General features: G+C 24.7%; 1 protein-coding gene across 1 annotated transcript in view; it reads right to left on the reverse strand.

The window, feature by feature from the left end:
- LOC126904986 (ubiquitin carboxyl-terminal hydrolase 8-like) overlaps positions 1–18218 on the reverse strand; it is a 21732-nt gene extending 3514 nt beyond the window's left edge. The window contains exon 1 of the mRNA XM_050684389.1: positions 17603–18218. Coding sequence (XP_050540346.1) covers positions 17603–18218 — 616 coding nt within the window. The remainder of the gene's footprint in view (positions 1–17602) is intronic.
- Positions 18219–19631: the final 1413 nt, after the last annotated feature.

Below are 19631 nucleotides of genomic sequence, written 5' to 3' on the forward strand. Positions count from 1 at the left end.
AAAAGGGAAAAAAAAAAAAAAAAAAAAAAAAAAAAAAAAAAAACACATCATAGTAAAACCAATACCTTCTCAGCTTCGCATCGAAGCTAAAAATACAAAACATTTTATAAATATTATATTGAAACTGATACTGTATGTATAAAATGTATCAGTAATACCATTTCAGGAACAGTTTGAATTGCACGGCGCGACGTAAAATTTTTTATTTTAGTACCTACACATATATAAATATTTTTTTAGTATAATTAAATAAATAAAATTCGATTACTACATCATTTAGAATAATTTTTCTAATGAATTAATGCAAAAAACAAAAAGAACAGCAGTATATAACAAAATTTGTCAATGATGTTCGAAAACTTTGAAAATTATTGTTGAAAAGCTTATAATTTTTAATCTGGACTTCGCTGACAAAAATTTTTTATATATTTTTAATCAGTATAAAAAACTGAATCAATTAAAAAAAAAAAAATTGAAAAAACTCGATGGAGTGGTAAAATGCATTTAAGCCGTTACTTTTTGACATATTAAGTAATATAGTATAAAAAATTAGGAGGGAATGTAGCATATTTTCTATATTATCCTTCATTTTTCTAAACGATTGTCAATTACAGAATTTCATTCAAACATCAAATTTTGTAAATTTTGTATAGTTCCATATCCTTTTTAAATGTTTTTTTACATATATTACTAACATTATTAATAAATTATTTCATTAGGATAATAATTGCTAAAACATACGAGNTATTACTAACATTATTAATAAATTATTTCATTAGGATAATAATTGCACACTGATAATTTAGTAAAAACTACGTCGTTGAATTGAAGGACCAAATAAAATTATATTACAAAAATAACCTATGTAAACCAAAATATAATTAGTAAAAATGGCTATATTGTTTTGTCATGTTGCTGTATATTTTTCTAATTTTAGTAGTAATTAAAAATGCTATTTTGAAATTATAAAAAAATTGGACCGAAACTCCCATCCGAATTTCATTCGTCAATCGAATTACAATATTTACAAATATTTAAAAACTGTTCTTTTAGGTGGATTTTTAGCATAAAACAAATAATCAAAAATAATTCAATACACAAAATATATTTTATTCATTCTATGGTGTTTTAAATAATAAAAATACAAAATAACTATTTTTATATATAAAAATTTATATAAGTTCAGAAAAAAAACTTCTATTCATCATAGCTATTAAGTAATTCACAAAAAATATTCAAAAATAACTGCATAATTAAAATGTAATTATTTTAAATTGTAGAATATGTTTACCTCTAACATCTATATAGAATACATAGTTGTAACTAACTAATACAAAGTTGTCAGTTGGGCACGGTTACAATGTGACAGGGTAACACACATTCAAGTAAATGCATAGTGTTCAGTGAGTAATTAAACAGGTAATTTTTTATAAACAATGAGAACAATAGAAACCTGTTTTCTTACTGTATATACATAAATAGCATAGTCAAAAAAGACTTTGATGAGACTGCAATCCTCCTTAAAAGCGTCCACCAAATTATGAGTATTAAACTATAAAAAAAAAATAATTTATTATTATTTCTTGACGATTTCAAATCTGCAACTAGAATTTTTTTCGCTTCTATTTTGAGATTATTACTAATTAGTAAAATCGTGTATTTACATGTAAAAAAAATATTAAATCAAAAAAAACTTTTTTTATTTATTAAAATATTCCGTGCGAAATTTCGATTCAACATTTTTTGTTCAACCTATTTTTTTGCTTATTTTAAGTTGATATTTATAAAGTTTTAATTTAAAAAATTTTAATTATTTATCTTAATTTTTTTTAGCTCAACTTGCAAGTTTGGTATTGATATCATAAAATACTTTATGAGAATTGAAAAAAATGGTATTGTTAAGATTAATATGCGTTCAGGAAATTGTATAATTATTATTATCAGTAAATTTATGAGAAAAGCTCAAAATTTCGATAAATTTAGATTTTTATTTTTGTCAATTCAACTGTAATAAATCATTCTTATAGAAGTCTTAGTACACTAAAAATATAGTTTAAAAAAACAAAAAAAACACGCTTTTAAAGCACATTACACTAAAAATTTAAAAATAATTTAATAAATAAGCTTAAAACAATAATGAACGAAAAATATTAGTATTATTGTAATAAAAGCATCCGGCACTCAATATACGAAAAATATGGCACAAAGCACCCACGCTTTTATCACAACAATACTAGTATTTTTCGTTCATTATTGTTTTAAGCTTATTTTTAAAATTATTTTTAACTTTTTAGTGTGATGTGCTTTAATAGCGTGTTTTTTTAGTTTTTTTAAACTATATTTATTTTTCACTTTTTAGTTTCATATTATGATAGTAGTTACTATCAATATCATGGTTGTAACGGGTTAAGGGGAATCAGGGTTCGATTCCGGGGAGGGAGTCTGAGAAACGGCTACCACAGCCAAGGAAAGCACTAGACGCGTAAATTACTCACTCCCGGAACGTGGAGGTAGTGACGAAAAATGACAATACTGGATTCATCCTTTGTAATCGGAATGAATGAGTTCTATATCTCTAAATAAGAATAAAGTGTGTTAATATATATTTTTAATAGTAATTAGAATATATATATATATATATATATATACATGTAATGCGACTCAAGTACGTAAACGTATCATGCATTAGGTACAGTCGTGTTTTGTGAGCGGGCGGGTCGGACTAACGTTATACTTGAGGTATAAACGGCAGTAGTAATATATACGTAAGCCGTATGGTACGCGGATAGTATTAGTCAGTAAAAATAAAAATTTGTTTATATATATATATATAATATTGATGACAAGCACATGAGTACGATAACCAAAAATAAATTTATACAGAGGAATAGTGTTGCCATCGTGTGAAGAGCGAGGGGTAGGGTGGGGTGAATGCGTTATGACAGTCTAGTCTAGACGACGCAATATGCGATAACGCGTGGCGTTTGGAGAGTTACAAACATACATACATACATACATACATACAGGTGAAACTAATATAAGCGTGTTTTTTTAGTTTTTTAAACTATATTTATTTTTTACTTTTTAGTTTCATGTTATGATAGTAGTTACTATCAATATCATGGTTGTTACGGGTAACGGGAAATCAGGGTTCGATTCCGGGGAGGGAGTCTGAGAAACGGCTACCACATCCAAGGAAAGTAGCAGGCGCGTAAATTACTCACTCCTGGAACGTGGAGGTAGTGACAAAAAATGACGATACGGAAATCATCCCTCGTAATCGGAATGAATACTTTATATCTCTTAATTAGAATAAGCATTTTGATATATAAATTTTAATAGTAATTAGAATATACAGGGTGATTTTTTTATCATAACCCACTCAATTACTTACAGAATAATAATAATTAAAAAATTTTTTTTTATTATTACCTTTAGTTACACATTATTCTTGAATTATTAACTATGTAATACTTTTTAAGTTCATCCCTTATGCCTGGTAAGGGTGTCAACTTTGTTTTTTTAAATGGTAACACATATTTTTAATTTAATAAAATGTTTGAGTTTTTAATTCAATAGTAAATGGCATTTGAATTTTTAATATAACTTAATTCGTTTATTAGATATAATCATTTAAAGTTTCAAATTTTTGAATTAATATACAGGTATAATACACAAGGGATTACAAATACAGGTAGCTAATTGGTTTTTTATAACATCGATATTAGCAGGTACACAGCATTGTTATTATCAATTGTAGTAAGGCACATTGTTATGAGTTTATAAATACACTAACTGACAATACAGAAAGTATATCTATTGATAATCATAATTGATAATAAACAATCCGTGACTGAGACAGCAATGTCATAAAAATCCAATTAGCTACCTGTATTTACAATCCCATGTGTATTATACATGTATATTAACTCAAAATTTTGAAACTTTAAATGTTTATATCTAATAAGCTAATAAAGTTATATTAAAAATTCAAATGCCATTTACTATTAAATTAAAAACTCAAACATTTTATTAAATTAAAAATATGTGTTACCATTTAAAAAAACAAAGTTGACCCCCCCCCAAGGTATAAGGGATGAACTTAAAAAGTATTACATAGTTACAAATTCAAGAATAATGTGTAACTAAAAATAATAATAAAGAAAAATGTTTAAATTATTATTATTCTGCAAGTAATTGAGTGGGTTATGATAAAAAAATCACTCTGTATATATATACAAATATACCAAAAAGGAAGAGATACATTTTAATCACGTTACAAGATATACTTTTTTTAAGAAAATTTGAAAATTATAAAATTGACTACAATAAGTAGCTAAACTAGCACAAAAAACAGGATTAATCATTTATGGTATCTAGGAGATAAAATAACTAGTTTATCGTTTTTAATAATCGTATTTATTATAATACTAGAAAAAAATTATTAAAATAATACTAGAAAATGTTACACAACAAGACGATGAATATAACTCTGATCAACCAAAAAGCAATAATATATAATATTTTAAAACAACAATTTATTTATTTTTGTTTTATTATTATATTTTATTGGTGTTTCTATAACCTGGTTATGCTTAAGACGTGTATCTCGCACAGTTTTAGCAATAATATTTTTAATATCATCTTCATTTAACAATTTTTGTTTTCCGGATGGAGCACTTTTTTTAGTGATGGTTTCTTTATACTTCTCATATTCTGTATAACAATAATAAAGCCATTGTCTATCCAAATCTAACGTATTTGGACAAAATAAATCATAACCAGTTATATAATGAAAAGCATGTAAACATACATAAAGACCACAATCATATGAATTTTTTTGCTGTATAGCATTTTTAGCAAGAATAAACTGGCAATTACTTTCAATTGATTTTGGCTTTGATTTAACAAGAAATGTTTTTACATTAAGGTATGCACACATTATAAAATGTAAATATACAAATGATCTTGTACGCTGGTTTTTTTGTGAATCTAAAATAATTATTTGTTTTTTATTTAAATCAATTACTCCCAAAACCCAATGATTTGAAGCAACGTGTACATTAACTAAAATAAGGGTTTCTTTTGAAGTAATTGAATTATGTAGGTATTCAATTAAAGGTGAAAATGATTCCTCACGTACACAACTATAGATATATGTCGAAACATACAAAATGGAGTTTTTTTTTTTGCTTTTCATAATAAAAAAATGTATTGCGTTATCAATTACATCTCCAACTATATATTGACCGGGTAGTAAGGACATCACATTAACGGTTAGGTTCGTAGATGACGAAGGAATTTCTAGTTTTTTTGTCATTAATTTAATAATTTCTTCTTTAACTAAACATAGGAAACAAATATTTTAATTATAATATGTTTGAAATAACTTTATAAAATATTGTATATAATTTTTGAAACATTAGCTTAAAAAATTCTTGTGATTATTACTTATGCAAGAAATAACAATTAATAAAAGAAAAAATTAATTATTTTTTCCACAAAGTAAATTAAATCAATGGAATAAAACAATTCGAAAATGTAAAATTCACAAAGTTACCTGGAATATTACATCCACAAATTAAGTAATCTATAATAAAAAAAAAATTGTAGAAAATATGATTTTTATTTGTTATTTTCTTATATATTAAGTATTTTAAGTATATATACAAGTAAATTAAAAAATATTTTATACTCAATAAGTTTTAATACTATAGTAACCTTATACATATTAACTGTAGAGAAACAGTAATAACTTTTAATCCTTGATATTAATTGACTTTAAACATTAAAACAGGGCTTTGAACAAAAATGATTTTGTGTTTTCGAAAACTTTTCCGGTAACTAGTAAATTAGTTGACGTACACCAAATTTTTTCAATAAATTTTAAATTTAATAATTATAGCAAATAATCTAATTAAAAGAATGTAGTATTGATTCTAACTTTTGGACCAATACTTTAGAAGTTAAAACGATACTAAAATATTGATAGTATTGCGTTTGAGGCGCAGGAGTTACAATATTTTACGTTATTATGATATAAAACAATTTTTTTTTTAAATTAAAAAAAAATTTAATTTTTATAACTTACAATTTTGTCATCCTGTAATCCTACAAAATAACTTATGAGCTTTATATGACTAACTGTCATATAAAATATTTACTATCTTATTTAAACAATAACACATTTAATTTATATGTGGAATTATGTATCACACACATGAATAACTAGCTATTTAATTTGACCATTAATTCATATTAATATTTCATTGATATTTGATTAATTTTAGTTTTATATTAATTAGATTGAGCAGTGAATGTTTAAGTATAAGAAATATTATGGGATATATTAAAATTTTTAAAGGTCTAAAATCGAAGGTTAAATTCGATATTGGTAAACTAATATACGAGATATATGAAAAATATACATAAGTTGAATTTATATTGGCTAGTAGCATTTGTATTAAATAATTCTTTCTCAAACGAAAATAATTCATAAAATAGGGTTCATAGATAAATATTTTATCATTAACTAACAATAAAACAATTTTTAGAAGAACAAAATAATAAGTACTAAAAATCTAAATAGTTACCTATAACTATTCTAATTTCAAATACAACATTAGTTTATATTTAAATATAATCAAGATACTACTGAGTAGTCAACTAAAGTACGTTTCAAAATATACGAATACAATAATTCAATTATAAAATATTTAATTTTTGATTATCTTTCATTACATATAATTTTTGAATTATTAGCTATTTAATTATTTTTAAATTTATCCCTTATGCTACGTAAGGGTTTCAACTTTGTTTTTTTAAATGGCATTATATATTTTGAATTTAATAAAATTTTTGAGTTTTTAATTTAGTAAATAGTAAATGGTATTTGAATTTTTGATATAATTTTATTTGTATATTAGATATAAAATTTTAAGGTTTCAAATTTTTGAGTTAATATACATGTAAAGTACATGAGGATTATAAATAGGTGGTTTTTGTTGATGTCAATATTTGCTTTTATTATCGATGAAAGTGAGGTAAATTGTTGTGAGTTTATAAATACAACATCTGATATTACTGAAAGCATATCTATTAATAGTTATAATTAACAATATACACTCTATTATTGTGAGAGCATCGTCATGAAAAACAAATTTGCTACTAATATTTGTAATAATTCGTCTATTATACATGTGTATTAATTAAAAATTAATCATTTTATTAAATTCAAAATATGTGTTCCGATTTATACAAAAATTATACATTGTTATTCATGAATCTTATAAATTGATTTATTTTTCGAAGGTATTTTTATTAGTAAACTTATATACGTATAATATTGTATAAATTAAACCATGGAATCCGTACAAGTATTACATTTGATGTTTCGCTATTAATTATAGATAAAATATTAAATTATATTATTAAATAAAAATGATAATATTATAATAAAAAATAATCTCACCTTCTACCATATTTTTCATACCGTAAACTTTGATTGTAATTATTGAAGCTAATAAATATGTACACAACAAAACGTTTTTAAACATTATTACTTAAAGTTCGTTCTACTGAATAGATTTTATTTAAAATTAACTTAAGAAACGACAAAATACGTTTATTAAATTCTTATAAATATAAATAAAATAGAATTGATATAAAGTACTATTTTATCTTTCTATGTTTTTATAATAATTTTGTTTTTCTATAATAACGCATTAAATTATTCATGATTTATTTTTTCTAAAATAAACACGCTTAACATGTCATTGAACAAATTAATGTACCTTAAAAATGCTTATATATATATATTGATCAATTGTAATTTTGATAAATTAAAATTAAGACTATTTAAATATTTACCACCAATGTTTATAGTTTTTATAAGATTGTATAACTGTAGATTGACTAATGAGAATGCGTTAGGTCGACAGCCGGCGTAAAAATTATTTTCATTAAAGTATGAAGAATCCTGAACAAAACTTAGGTGGATTATCTCATTATGGATATACGCAAAGACAACAGAAAGTAGTTAAAAACGGAGAAGGCCTAAGGAATAAAGAGTTTGATACCAGCCGGAGAACTTGTACGGTATCTGTTTCACCATTCTTGTGTACAGGTCTACTCAACGATTGTTGTGTCAAAGGTGTAGGGACATCACTATATAACTCTATGCTGGACCCGTGATAAGAGAGAAAGATAGATACAAAGTAAGAAAAGGTACTTGGAATATTGGGACATTAACTGATAGAAGTTAAAGTATTAAAGAAGAGAAAAGTTAACATTTGTTGTGTACAGGAAACTAAGTGGAAAGGAGAGAAATGGAGGAAAATAGGTGAGGGTTACAAAATAACATACTTAGGTAAGTCTAGTACGAAGAATGGTGAAAACGATTAAAGGATTATAAAGCTAATAAATATGTACACAACAAAATGTTTTTAAACATTATTACTCAAACTTCGTTCTACTAAATAAATTTTATTTAAAATTAACTAAAAGAACAACAAAATACCTTTATCAAATTCTTTATAAGTATAAAAAAAGTAAAATTTATATTAAGTACTATTTCATCTTTCTAAGTTTTAATAATAATTTTTTTTTCTATAATAACGCATTGAATTATTCATAGATTATTTTTTCTAAAATATACATACTTTAAACGTCATTGAATAATTTAATACAGTGTACTATAAAAGACTTATACAATTTTAGATACATCAATTGTAAATTTGCTAAATTAAAATTATTTAACGTTAGTATAATATTTACTCGTAAAACATTATTACTTTTTAATAATTGTATTGATAAGGATGTTAGACACAGAACTAAGTGCTGGTGGTTAAAGTGAAAAGAAGCGTCTAGCGTCTTATGTGATAAAAGAATTTCAATGAGGCTGAAAGATAAATTCTATACGACTATAGTGAGACCAGCTATAATGCAAGGTTCAAAATGTTAGTAGGTTGATAAGAAAGTAAAGCAGAGATGAGAATACTTAGATAGATGATTGAAGTTTTAAATGGTTTGGTCATGGTCTGAGGAGATATGAAGCGGAACCCGTAAGAACAGTTATAGCAATGAATGTTGAAAAAAGAAGAGGTAGAGGAAGATCAAAAAAAAAAAAAATTGAGGGATTTTATTGAATGTGATATTATGACGGTTGATGTATGCGTAGATAAAGTGGGAGATAGAGTCCTGTGGAAATTTAGGATAAGAGTGGCCGACCCCAAGTAGTTGGAATTAAGACGAGGAAGAAGAAGAAGAATTGTTTTATTAATATTTAATTTATAAGAAATCAAAAGCAATTTTGTAGATTTGTACAAGATTTAAATATAATCACATGTATGTGTATTCTGATTGATTTGTTTAATATAAAGTATATAAGCGTTTTTTTTTTAATATGTTTAATGGTATCTTATTTTTTGGTACATTTTAATGTTTGTTTTAATTGTAATGTGACAAAAAAATTCCTCTTCGTTTTTTTTGTACACTGGGTGCTGATTAATAATGCATCACGAATTATCTCTGAAAAGATAAGAGTTATATTTTTAGCTTCGATGCGAAGCTGAGAAGGTTATGGTTTTACTGTGATGTGTTTATTTTTTTTTTGTCTGTTACCACTTTTTCTCAGCTCTCACCAAACCGATTTCTTTCAATGATACGACAGAAAATCACAAATCATATCTAGTCGAAGACATTACCCTCAAAAATTGTAAAAATTTCCCTGGTTCTCCGTAAATAGGAGAACCTTCAAAAAAATTACAAATATAAAAGTCGGTAATTTTCGAAATTTTTTATTTTTTTTACTTAAAACTGCCATCATTTTTTCAAAACTGAACAAATGAATATAATTTTTTTTATAGATGCTTCATGTCTTTACCTATCATTTGGTATATTTTTTCATAAACTTAACCTGTCCACAGAGAGGGATTTTAAATGACNTTTTCATAAATTTAACCTGTCCACAGAGAGGGATTTTAAATGACAACTTTTTCACAAAAAATTAACTTTTGAAAGTGTTCCGGAAATACTGATACTTTTATATATATTTTAAATTAAAGCTAATGTAATGTACTTTATTATGGAAAAAAAAAATTTTCAATTTTATTTTATACATTTTTAACTTTATAATGCTATAACTTATTGAAAAGTGTATGAATCAACATAATTTTTTTATGAGAAATAATATTTTTTAATAATCCCTTTTTCATTCGACATACTTTATCTTAATCAGGATATTAATGAGGAACTAGCAGTTTATGAAGCTTTTGGAATAATCCACCAATTTTTTAAAATAAAACACTATCTAAAGATTTGCATCGAAGCGTTTTTTTTTTTAGTGATTTTAATCACTGTTAGATATCATAATACTTGATCCAACTATGCCATGTCTGCACTGTGCAGGGTTTTTTTTTATATTAAAAGTTAGTATTTGAGGAGTAATCAAAATATTGTTTCGATAATTGGGTTTTCATGAGAAATTAACTGATAAATATATATTATTATAAGATATGAACAGTAAAATTATTACTTTTTTTTTTTTTTGTAGCCGAATAGATAATAAATTAATTTTTTTTTAGAACAAGGCTTCGAATACATTTAATATCGTTGAAGTTTATCATATAAAGAATATCATCGATGGCCAGACGTATCAATACAACAACAATTTTTTTTAGACTTGGCAACTACTGTGTTGTGCTGTTGCCGCTCTTATTATTGTTATCGCCACTATTGTGCTATTGCTGCTGTTACTGTTGTTAAAACGATGTCTCCTCCATGTTTGATGCTAAAAGTGGTGGTGTCAGCCTCTGATCTCGGGCTGGCACTAGTAAAGTGGGTGATGTGTGTTCAATGAGCGTTGTGCATCCCGCCGTGTCATTACAGTTGTAGCACAGTTTTTCACTATCTGTGATGATAATTGGCGCGTGTGTGGGTCACCTGCTATATCTAGTGTTGATAGATCTGCGTCGGGTAGCGTGTGCTGAGTACTCACTCTCCAACAAGCTGTAGTGCATCAAATGTTATATGTGTGTATTTGTGTGCATGTGCACTAGGGTGCCCCATATTTATAAAATTTAAAAATTACCAAGTGCCACCCCCTAGAATTATTCGAATACATGAAAAAATAAATTGTACAAAATTTGCAGACGATTGGTCAACTTTATAAAGTGTCCCAAGGGGGTTAAAAATAACCTCCCAAAGGAGATTTTTTAGTTTTTTTCAAAAACTTTATGAAAAAGTTTATTTGGATTTTTTTGGAGATATATAATTTTCTATAAAAAGTATATATACAAATATTTTTGAAAAGTTCTTATTTAGCATAAAAAAATAAAAACGTATATATTCTATTCTTACCGTTAAAATTGTTAATTTATAAATAGTTATTGTAAAAACAAAAAAAAATTCATTTAACCGTTGTTTTTAATTTAATTTTCTATACATTTTTTCTATTATTTACTATTTAAAACCTACAATTTTTTTTAATTTTAATTTAAAAATAAACAACAGAATAAAATTAATACCGTCTCAGCTTCACTTTGAAGCTAAAATAATGTTAACTTATAAATTTATATACAATCAGAAACTATATAAACTTGTAATAAAAATACATAATGAACGAATATTATTTAACTCTTTGATTGAAAATTCAAATTGGCCCCGAAACAAAAAAATTTTCAAACAATGGCCATTTGCCTGGGCCATCCAACGAGCATGATGGATTGGGCCAGGAATTTTAAAATAAATTCCATGCTAATGTTAGGCGGTGATATTTTATACTTACTATACAGACATCACATTTATGAAAGTATATTGACAAGTGTTTTTGAAGTAAAATTTAATACGTCATCTGAACCAGATGTTCCTATTATCAATAAATTCCAATAGTCTTGGCAAAATATAAATAAAACAAATTACTTAGTGGAATAGAAGATACTGTTATTTTAAAAAAATTTAAAACAAAAAAAGACGATATTTTGAAATTTAGTTTTAAACAATTAGAAAAATACCAACCTCGAGATAACTATAAGGAACTTTTAGAATTTATCATAATATTTTTTGGTGAAACACCTTTACATGGAATTTATTTTTAAATTCCAGGTCCAATCCATCATGCTCGTTGGCCAAGGTCATTTATTGTTTGAAATTTTTATTATTTTGTGTCCAATTCGAATTGTCAATCAAAGGATTAAATAATAATTGTNCCAATCCATCATGCTCGTTGGATGGCCAAGGTCATTTATTGTTTGAAATTTTTATTATTTTGTGTCCAATTCGAATTGTCAATCAAAGGATTAAATAATAATTGTTCATTATGTATTTTTATTACAATTTTATATATTAAACAATGGTTTAGTGCACCAAATGCTGCATTAGCGCCAAATTTAGATTTACAATTTATTAAAAATGTAATTGATTATGAACCAATAGATAAAGATATTTCTAAAGTAGTTTAAAAAAAAATTCCGGTCACTTATGGTAACTTAGTATTCGAATCGGCAGCATTGGCATTTTTTGATGATGATTTATGTGAAGATACTAAACTTAAAATGATAAACTCATTAAATAATTGGGAAGAAGATCCATGTACAAACAAACGTATAGTAGTAGGAGTAAATGAAATTTATGATTTTAAAAATTAAAGTATAGATGATTTTATTTCAACTGAGTCAAAAAAGTTGTTTGAAAGATTGATATAAAGATAATGACATTGAACTGATTTTTTAAATATCAATCCTTTGTTGTGGAAAGACAACAGACAATATATTAGAGGAAAAATAATAGTAAATAATTTAAAAATTATAAATGATTTGGCAGAGAGGTATGTGAAACTCATAGAAGAAAATAGTAATATTTTTACAAAAGACGAAGCACAAAAAAAATACCTATTACAGATTGTTACAAAATACCGGGGTTATTTTCCTAATTACAATAAAAGCACATTATCCCAAGAATTTTAAAAAAGATAAATTATTTAAAATATGTAGTACATTTTTTTTTGTTAATAGTTTCTTATTGTATATAAATAAAAATTAAAAAATTGGGGGGTTATTTTTAACCCCCTTGGGGCACGTTATAAAGTCTTTGTCGCCTTTGGGAGGCGACAGTACAATCTGCCAAACGTCATTTGCTAAAGGTAACAAAGAGAGTAATGTTGAAGTACGATGAAATTGTTACTTTGTTATGTCAAATAGAGGCTGTATTAAATTCCAGGCTCCTCTGCACAAACTCCACTGATCCTTCGGATTTCAACGTTATTACGCCTGCTCATTTCCTGGTTGGTGATTTGTGGTTGCTTCCCCCAAAACCGGATGTTTTATCTGTACCACAAAATCGGTTAAAATGGTTTAAACTCATGCAGTCTCCATTTCAAACCTTTTGGAAAAGATGGAATGGTGAGTATCTGCAAATTGTAAATAGTTAAATGAATGTTTAGTTATAAGTGAAAAATGTATATTATACATTTTTATATTACACATTATATATTATACATTGCATAATGATGGTGTTATTTTCAATAAATGATTATGGTTCTGGGAAAAGCTAACGCAGTCCTACCCAGAGTCATCGATTCAAAGATAAAAAAAAAAGGTTGATAAATATCTGCCTCAACTTCAATGCCAAGACAAATGGATNGGTTGATAAATATCTGCCTCAACTTCAATGCCAAGACAAATGGATCTGACTGAAGCGAAATGTTACTTTCGAAGAATTGGCAATAGTAATGAATGATACTGCCCAGGTGAAGCAAAGTTTAAACGTCCTGGCTTTTCTACCTACTGCTTAGGATGCTGAAATGGATTAAAATGACTTCTAATATTATTGTTATCCTACTAATTAGATGAGTAAAATTGCCTAAAATATGAAGTATTTTTATGAATTTGTAAAAAAAAAAAAATAATCCATTTTATTTTTAATGTATTCCAGTAATTAATTAGTTAGTATTTTTAATATTCTATGTATTCGGTTTATTAATATAATTCATAAGTAATGTAAGCAACATGTATTCATTGTATTTTTAAGTGTTTTTGATGTGAAATCTTAATTATTTAGTTCATTAATATTCTTTATGGTTTTTTTTTTAATGCTTTTTAATAATCATAAAGTACTTCAGTTCCTATATATATATATATATATATGATTAAAATTTAGAAATTTATATTAGTTAATTAGCTCATCCGAGCTAATTCCGTGGTGCATTTTAAGTTGCGTCACGCACACATAAGGAACAAATTTTAGATAATCTTGCTCAAACAGTAGAATATCTCATTAAATAAAGAATATTTTCTTAAATAGTAAAGTAAAATACTATCCCCATATGGTATACCCATAAGGTAAGGCACTTGTAAAATTGTTTAAAAAAAGAAAAATTCTTTCTACAAAATTAATTAATGTTGTGGAATAACACAATTAAAATAATTTTAACCCAATAACTTTTAATATTATAATAACTAAATAACTATTAATTGTAGAGAAACTGTAATAACTTTCAATGCAGTAATGTTAATTGACTGTAAATTTCAAGGAATTTAAAAATTTATAATAATAGATAATTATTTAATTTAGAGAATGTAGAATCGATTCTAACTTTTGGATCAATACTTAAGAAGTTAAAACGATACTAAAATTTTGATAAAGTTTGAGGCACAGGAGTGACAATATTTTATGTTATTAAGATATTGGTAGATATTAGACAATTGTAATGGTAACTTTTATAACCTACAATTTTGTCATCCTATAATCCTATGAAAAATGTTATCGACCTACCTGTCATATAAAATATTTACTATCTTATTTAAACAATAATACATTTAATTTAAATATGTAGTTATGTATATAAATTATATTGAATGATTCACTTATTATTAACTACTTAATTTATCAAAAAAAAAAAAAAAATTTGTAATAATAATGATTTTAAAAATGTATTTAAATTAAATGTTTCTCTCAATTTATCAATCATGAAATATTTTGAGGCTGTCAACTTCAATTTCTCAAATGGTCACAGACATGATTTAACTAGTTTATATAATTAGATCATTTATTATTATTAATATTATTATCTATTAGTGGAATAGCCAAAGCGACTGATGTAGCTGCAGTTAGTCTACCCTCAAAAATTGATCCAGTGACCGCATTTTATACTGAACATTGAAGTTTTATAGATTGTAAGTAATACAATTTATTATAAAATAACAAATATTTTTTCAGTCTCTTACCTTTTATATACAATTTTTCCAAATACACAAATAATGTTCAACAGCAAATTAAATCATTCACATCATTGAGATATATTATTAAAAACATATACTTTAAAAAACCCAAAATTTATTAATATAGTATACCAAAACTTAAAGTTATAAAAACCTTAAAATGCATTATTTGATCATATTAATAAATGATCAAATTTAGTTTGATATTAATTAGATTGAGTAGTGAATATTTAGGTATACGAAATATTATGGGATGCTTTTAAATTGTTTAAGGTCAAAACACGAAAGTTAAATTAGATATAGATAAACTAACATACGAGTTATAACAGATATACATAAATTATTATGTATATAAGTTAAAAAATTCCTCTTCAATGGCAAATAGATTTTAAGACATTTCGCCGCCACCGAATAACAAATTATTTCTATAATGCCACAAATTATTTAAATTTAATTTGTGCTTAAAACGCCACAAATATAAAAATTCAAAATGGTTTTATTCTATTTACTTATGTTATGAACAGTTTTTTTTTAATAACCCGGGTTACAACTCTTTAATCCTCCATTGTTAATGACTATATCTTTTACAACGGATGATTAAGGATTGTTAATTATTTTAATTCTACAAAACAAACCTCCACTGGCAATATACTTATTGCCATACTATTGTGCTTTAATAATTAATTTTTTGAACAGCAGGTATAATAAAAATAACAATTGATCACTTACGGAATATATTTATTAATAATACTTCAATTTTATTAACATAAATAAAAATGTTTTATCATTTACTAAAAATTAAATTTACCTAATATTTTACTCAGTCAACTAATAAACTTCTAAGTCAGGTTTTGAATTATCGCTTTGGTTATTAACTGTAATGACTGTGATACGAACGGTTTTTAGAAGAACAAATAGATAAGTACTAAAAATCTAAATAGTTACCTATTACTATTCTACCTTGAAATATTGCATTATTTTATTTTAATCAAGATACTAGTGAGTATTCTTATAAAGTACGTCTCAAAATATACGAATAATTACAAGAATAGATTAAACTCATCAATATGTTGTATTGTGATTATTATGTTGAATTACGAGTGCTTATTAATATTGTCCTTTAAGGTGGATTTATAGCAAAAAGTTATATCATTATTAAAAAATAGTTCTATCATTCATAAATATTAAGTCATTCACGAAAATATTAAAAATTATATACGTAATAAAATTTTAAAAGCTATTTCAATCCTGTAAAACACAGAATACATAAGTATANTACGCCACTGATATATTTAAAATTACATGGTAAAATACATAATTATTATAGCGTTATATAAATGATTAATTTTTTATATTTCATAATTAAGCGTATATCAGCTTTTCTATAAATTTGTCAAAATTAGTGTTTTTTCATAACCTATAAAATAGTGAATTTCTTTGATCAAAATATAAAATAAACTACATTAAAATGAAAATATATTAACATTCTTACAATTAACTATAGTCTTATTATATGTCTACACAAAATTTATTTTACTCATTCATGTTGATTTAAATGACAAAACAACTAAATAATAGTTTATAACTATAAAAATGGATTTTTATTAAAAAAAAAATTAGTTCTATCATTCATAAATATTAAGTCATTCACGAAAAATATTAAAAATATATACGTAATAAAATTTTACAAGCTATTTCAATCCTGTAAAATATGTTTTCCTCAAAAATCAACACAGAATACATAAGTATAATTAAATTAACTCACAAGTGTTTTAGAGCTGTAAAAGATCGTGTGAACATTTATTGTATCCTGTGAAGTACCAAAATTATTTATTATATTATTTAAACAATCCATAGAGAATTAGAAAATTGAAAAAAGTTTTTATAATATCTAAGGGCAATTAATTGTTTTAATATTTCTGAAATAAAAACTTACTAAAAGTTAGGCCGTACTAAGTTTTATGATTTTTAAAGAGATTATAATTAATTTAATATATTCTAAAAACGAGTTCAGGACACGTATTATTAAATCACAATAATAAGTGGATGGATAATTTATTTTTAAATATTTAAACAAATCATAAAAAAATTAAAGACGTAAGTTTAATTGAATTAAAAAAAATATTATAATTAAATTATTAATTTATTATATTAATAGATACAAAATTATAAATAATAAAAGAAAATGTATCAAAATGATTGAAAGTTGTTAAGAGTAATCGCTAGTTTTGATTTGTTTAATAATATAAATAAACAATTCAATAACAATTTAATAATCAAATTTTTTATTTATGAAAATAAATAATTAACTATTTTCTCCGCTTGAAAAAATAACTGATTCTTTTCCGCATAATTAATAAATGACATAACAGCATTCAAGTTTCTACCTGAAAATATATTTTTTGTAGTAGAGATAAATTTTTCAGCAGCACCCAAACTATAATACTCAACAGTTTCAACCTCTGATTCGTTGTGAACTGTTTTACTTTCTTTAGAGGGAAGTTCTTTGCCGTTTAATTTAATTTCATTTATAGCGTTACACTCTAAATTGCAACATAAGTCGTTTAAATATGATTTGAGGAGTTCAACAACAACATCATGGTTACCATTAATTGAATTTTTTATCTTACATACATAATCATCATCTTTTAAACGAAAGAACTTCACAAACTCATCAAGTATCTCAAACCATTTATTAATAAATTCTATCTTAATAGATTCATTTTGTTGTTTTTTTACGTATAATAAATGTTTCCATGTTAGCCTTAACATAATGACTTTAAAAAAGCTAAAAACTGAATCGTAGTATATTTTAATATCTATCAAATTATTGTCCTTCCAATTGAGATTATGTGCGTTTTCGTATTTTTCTTGTAAATTCTGCAGTGTACCTTTATCCTTTTCTCCCCAATTAACTTGTACGTTGTATTCATCCATTAAATAAAATGTTTTGTGCACGTTGTGTCCTATACTTTTAACAAGAATATTGTTTTTGCTAAACATCTTGCAGTGCATGAACGATAAATCAGTATTCATCAAAATAAAACTGTCCATGAATTCTATAATTCTAATCATAAATTTACGTAAGCCAATCAACGGCAAATTTTCTAATTGTTTAAATTTCTTTTCATTCATAAGGAATATATTATTATTTTTGTTACATTTCATTGCTAAAGCCTCGGATTCCAATTCATTCATGACATAGTCATGAGTATTTTTAAGATAAGTATTTTCATTCTCAATTGAGTATCGCATTTTATTTAAATATTTTAATTTATTTACGTGGTGACTAACAATGCTTAAATAAATGTTTAATAACCACAATGAACCTATTTCAATACCTTTGAAACCAAATAACGTATTCAACATTTTATGCAAAACTCCAAGATATGTTGATATCGGATAAAATGCATTAATTAATTTAAAACTCGGATGATATATTTCTATTTTAGCTATTTTCATATAGTTTAAAGCATTTAATAAATAAGAACATTTTAAAAGCTGAATATTTTCGACAGACTTTATTTGGTTATACTTGTATCCTGTGTTAAGTGAATCACTACGGTACACTTGTAATAAAAGTAACACTACAACTACTTTAATTACACAATTTGAATTATTACTTTTAATCAACATCTTAATGAAACAAAAGAGAACAGATTTTTTAAACTAAATCATAAGATTGTCTAATAAAATATGTTAAGTATTGAAAACTACAGCATTATAGGATTACATATTTAAAAAATGTTATTCATTATTTATAATGTTTTAATATAAACTTTAAAATTTATTTCCATTTTCTTTAAAAAATGTGTTTGACATTTATTATATGAACAACTGTTTAAAAAATATATGAGCGTACAAACAGAAGTGTAATATATATATTAAATCACTCTTATGACAAAAATAATTATTCGGAGTATATCGAAATATAGAAGGATTTAGGTAAAAATATTTCTTGTAAATATGCATTTTATCAATTATTTAACCCGTTTGTTTAATCATATACAATTTTCCGTTATATTAAAAAATTTGTCTAGTAAAAAGTTCTTATATTAACAACTGTTTGAAAATTTTCACTCAATTATAAAATTGAATTGTATAAAACAAAATTCCATACAGTTGAATCCAAAAATAAAGAAGGAATTAGCACACCAGAAACTAATTATGTAAATTGACATTCATTCTTAAAACTTATAAACTCAAGTTTATTTTACTATTTACTGTTAGGCATTTATCTAAGTAACTTAAAATTTTGAGTTGGCGTATATATATATATATATATATATTTTTTTTTTTAATTTATATTACTTAGTTTACATTCCTAATAATAAAAAAACATATCACAATTTTTATTATTTAATTATATAATTAACACCTTCTCAGCATCTTATCAAAGCTAAAAGTTCCAATTCA

Source organism: Daktulosphaira vitifoliae, unplaced genomic scaffold (genome assembly GCF_025091365.1).
Source record: "Daktulosphaira vitifoliae isolate Bord-2020 unplaced genomic scaffold, ASM2509136v1 Scaffold_4, whole genome shotgun sequence".
Classification (NCBI taxonomy): domain Eukaryota; kingdom Metazoa; phylum Arthropoda; class Insecta; order Hemiptera; family Phylloxeridae; genus Daktulosphaira; species Daktulosphaira vitifoliae.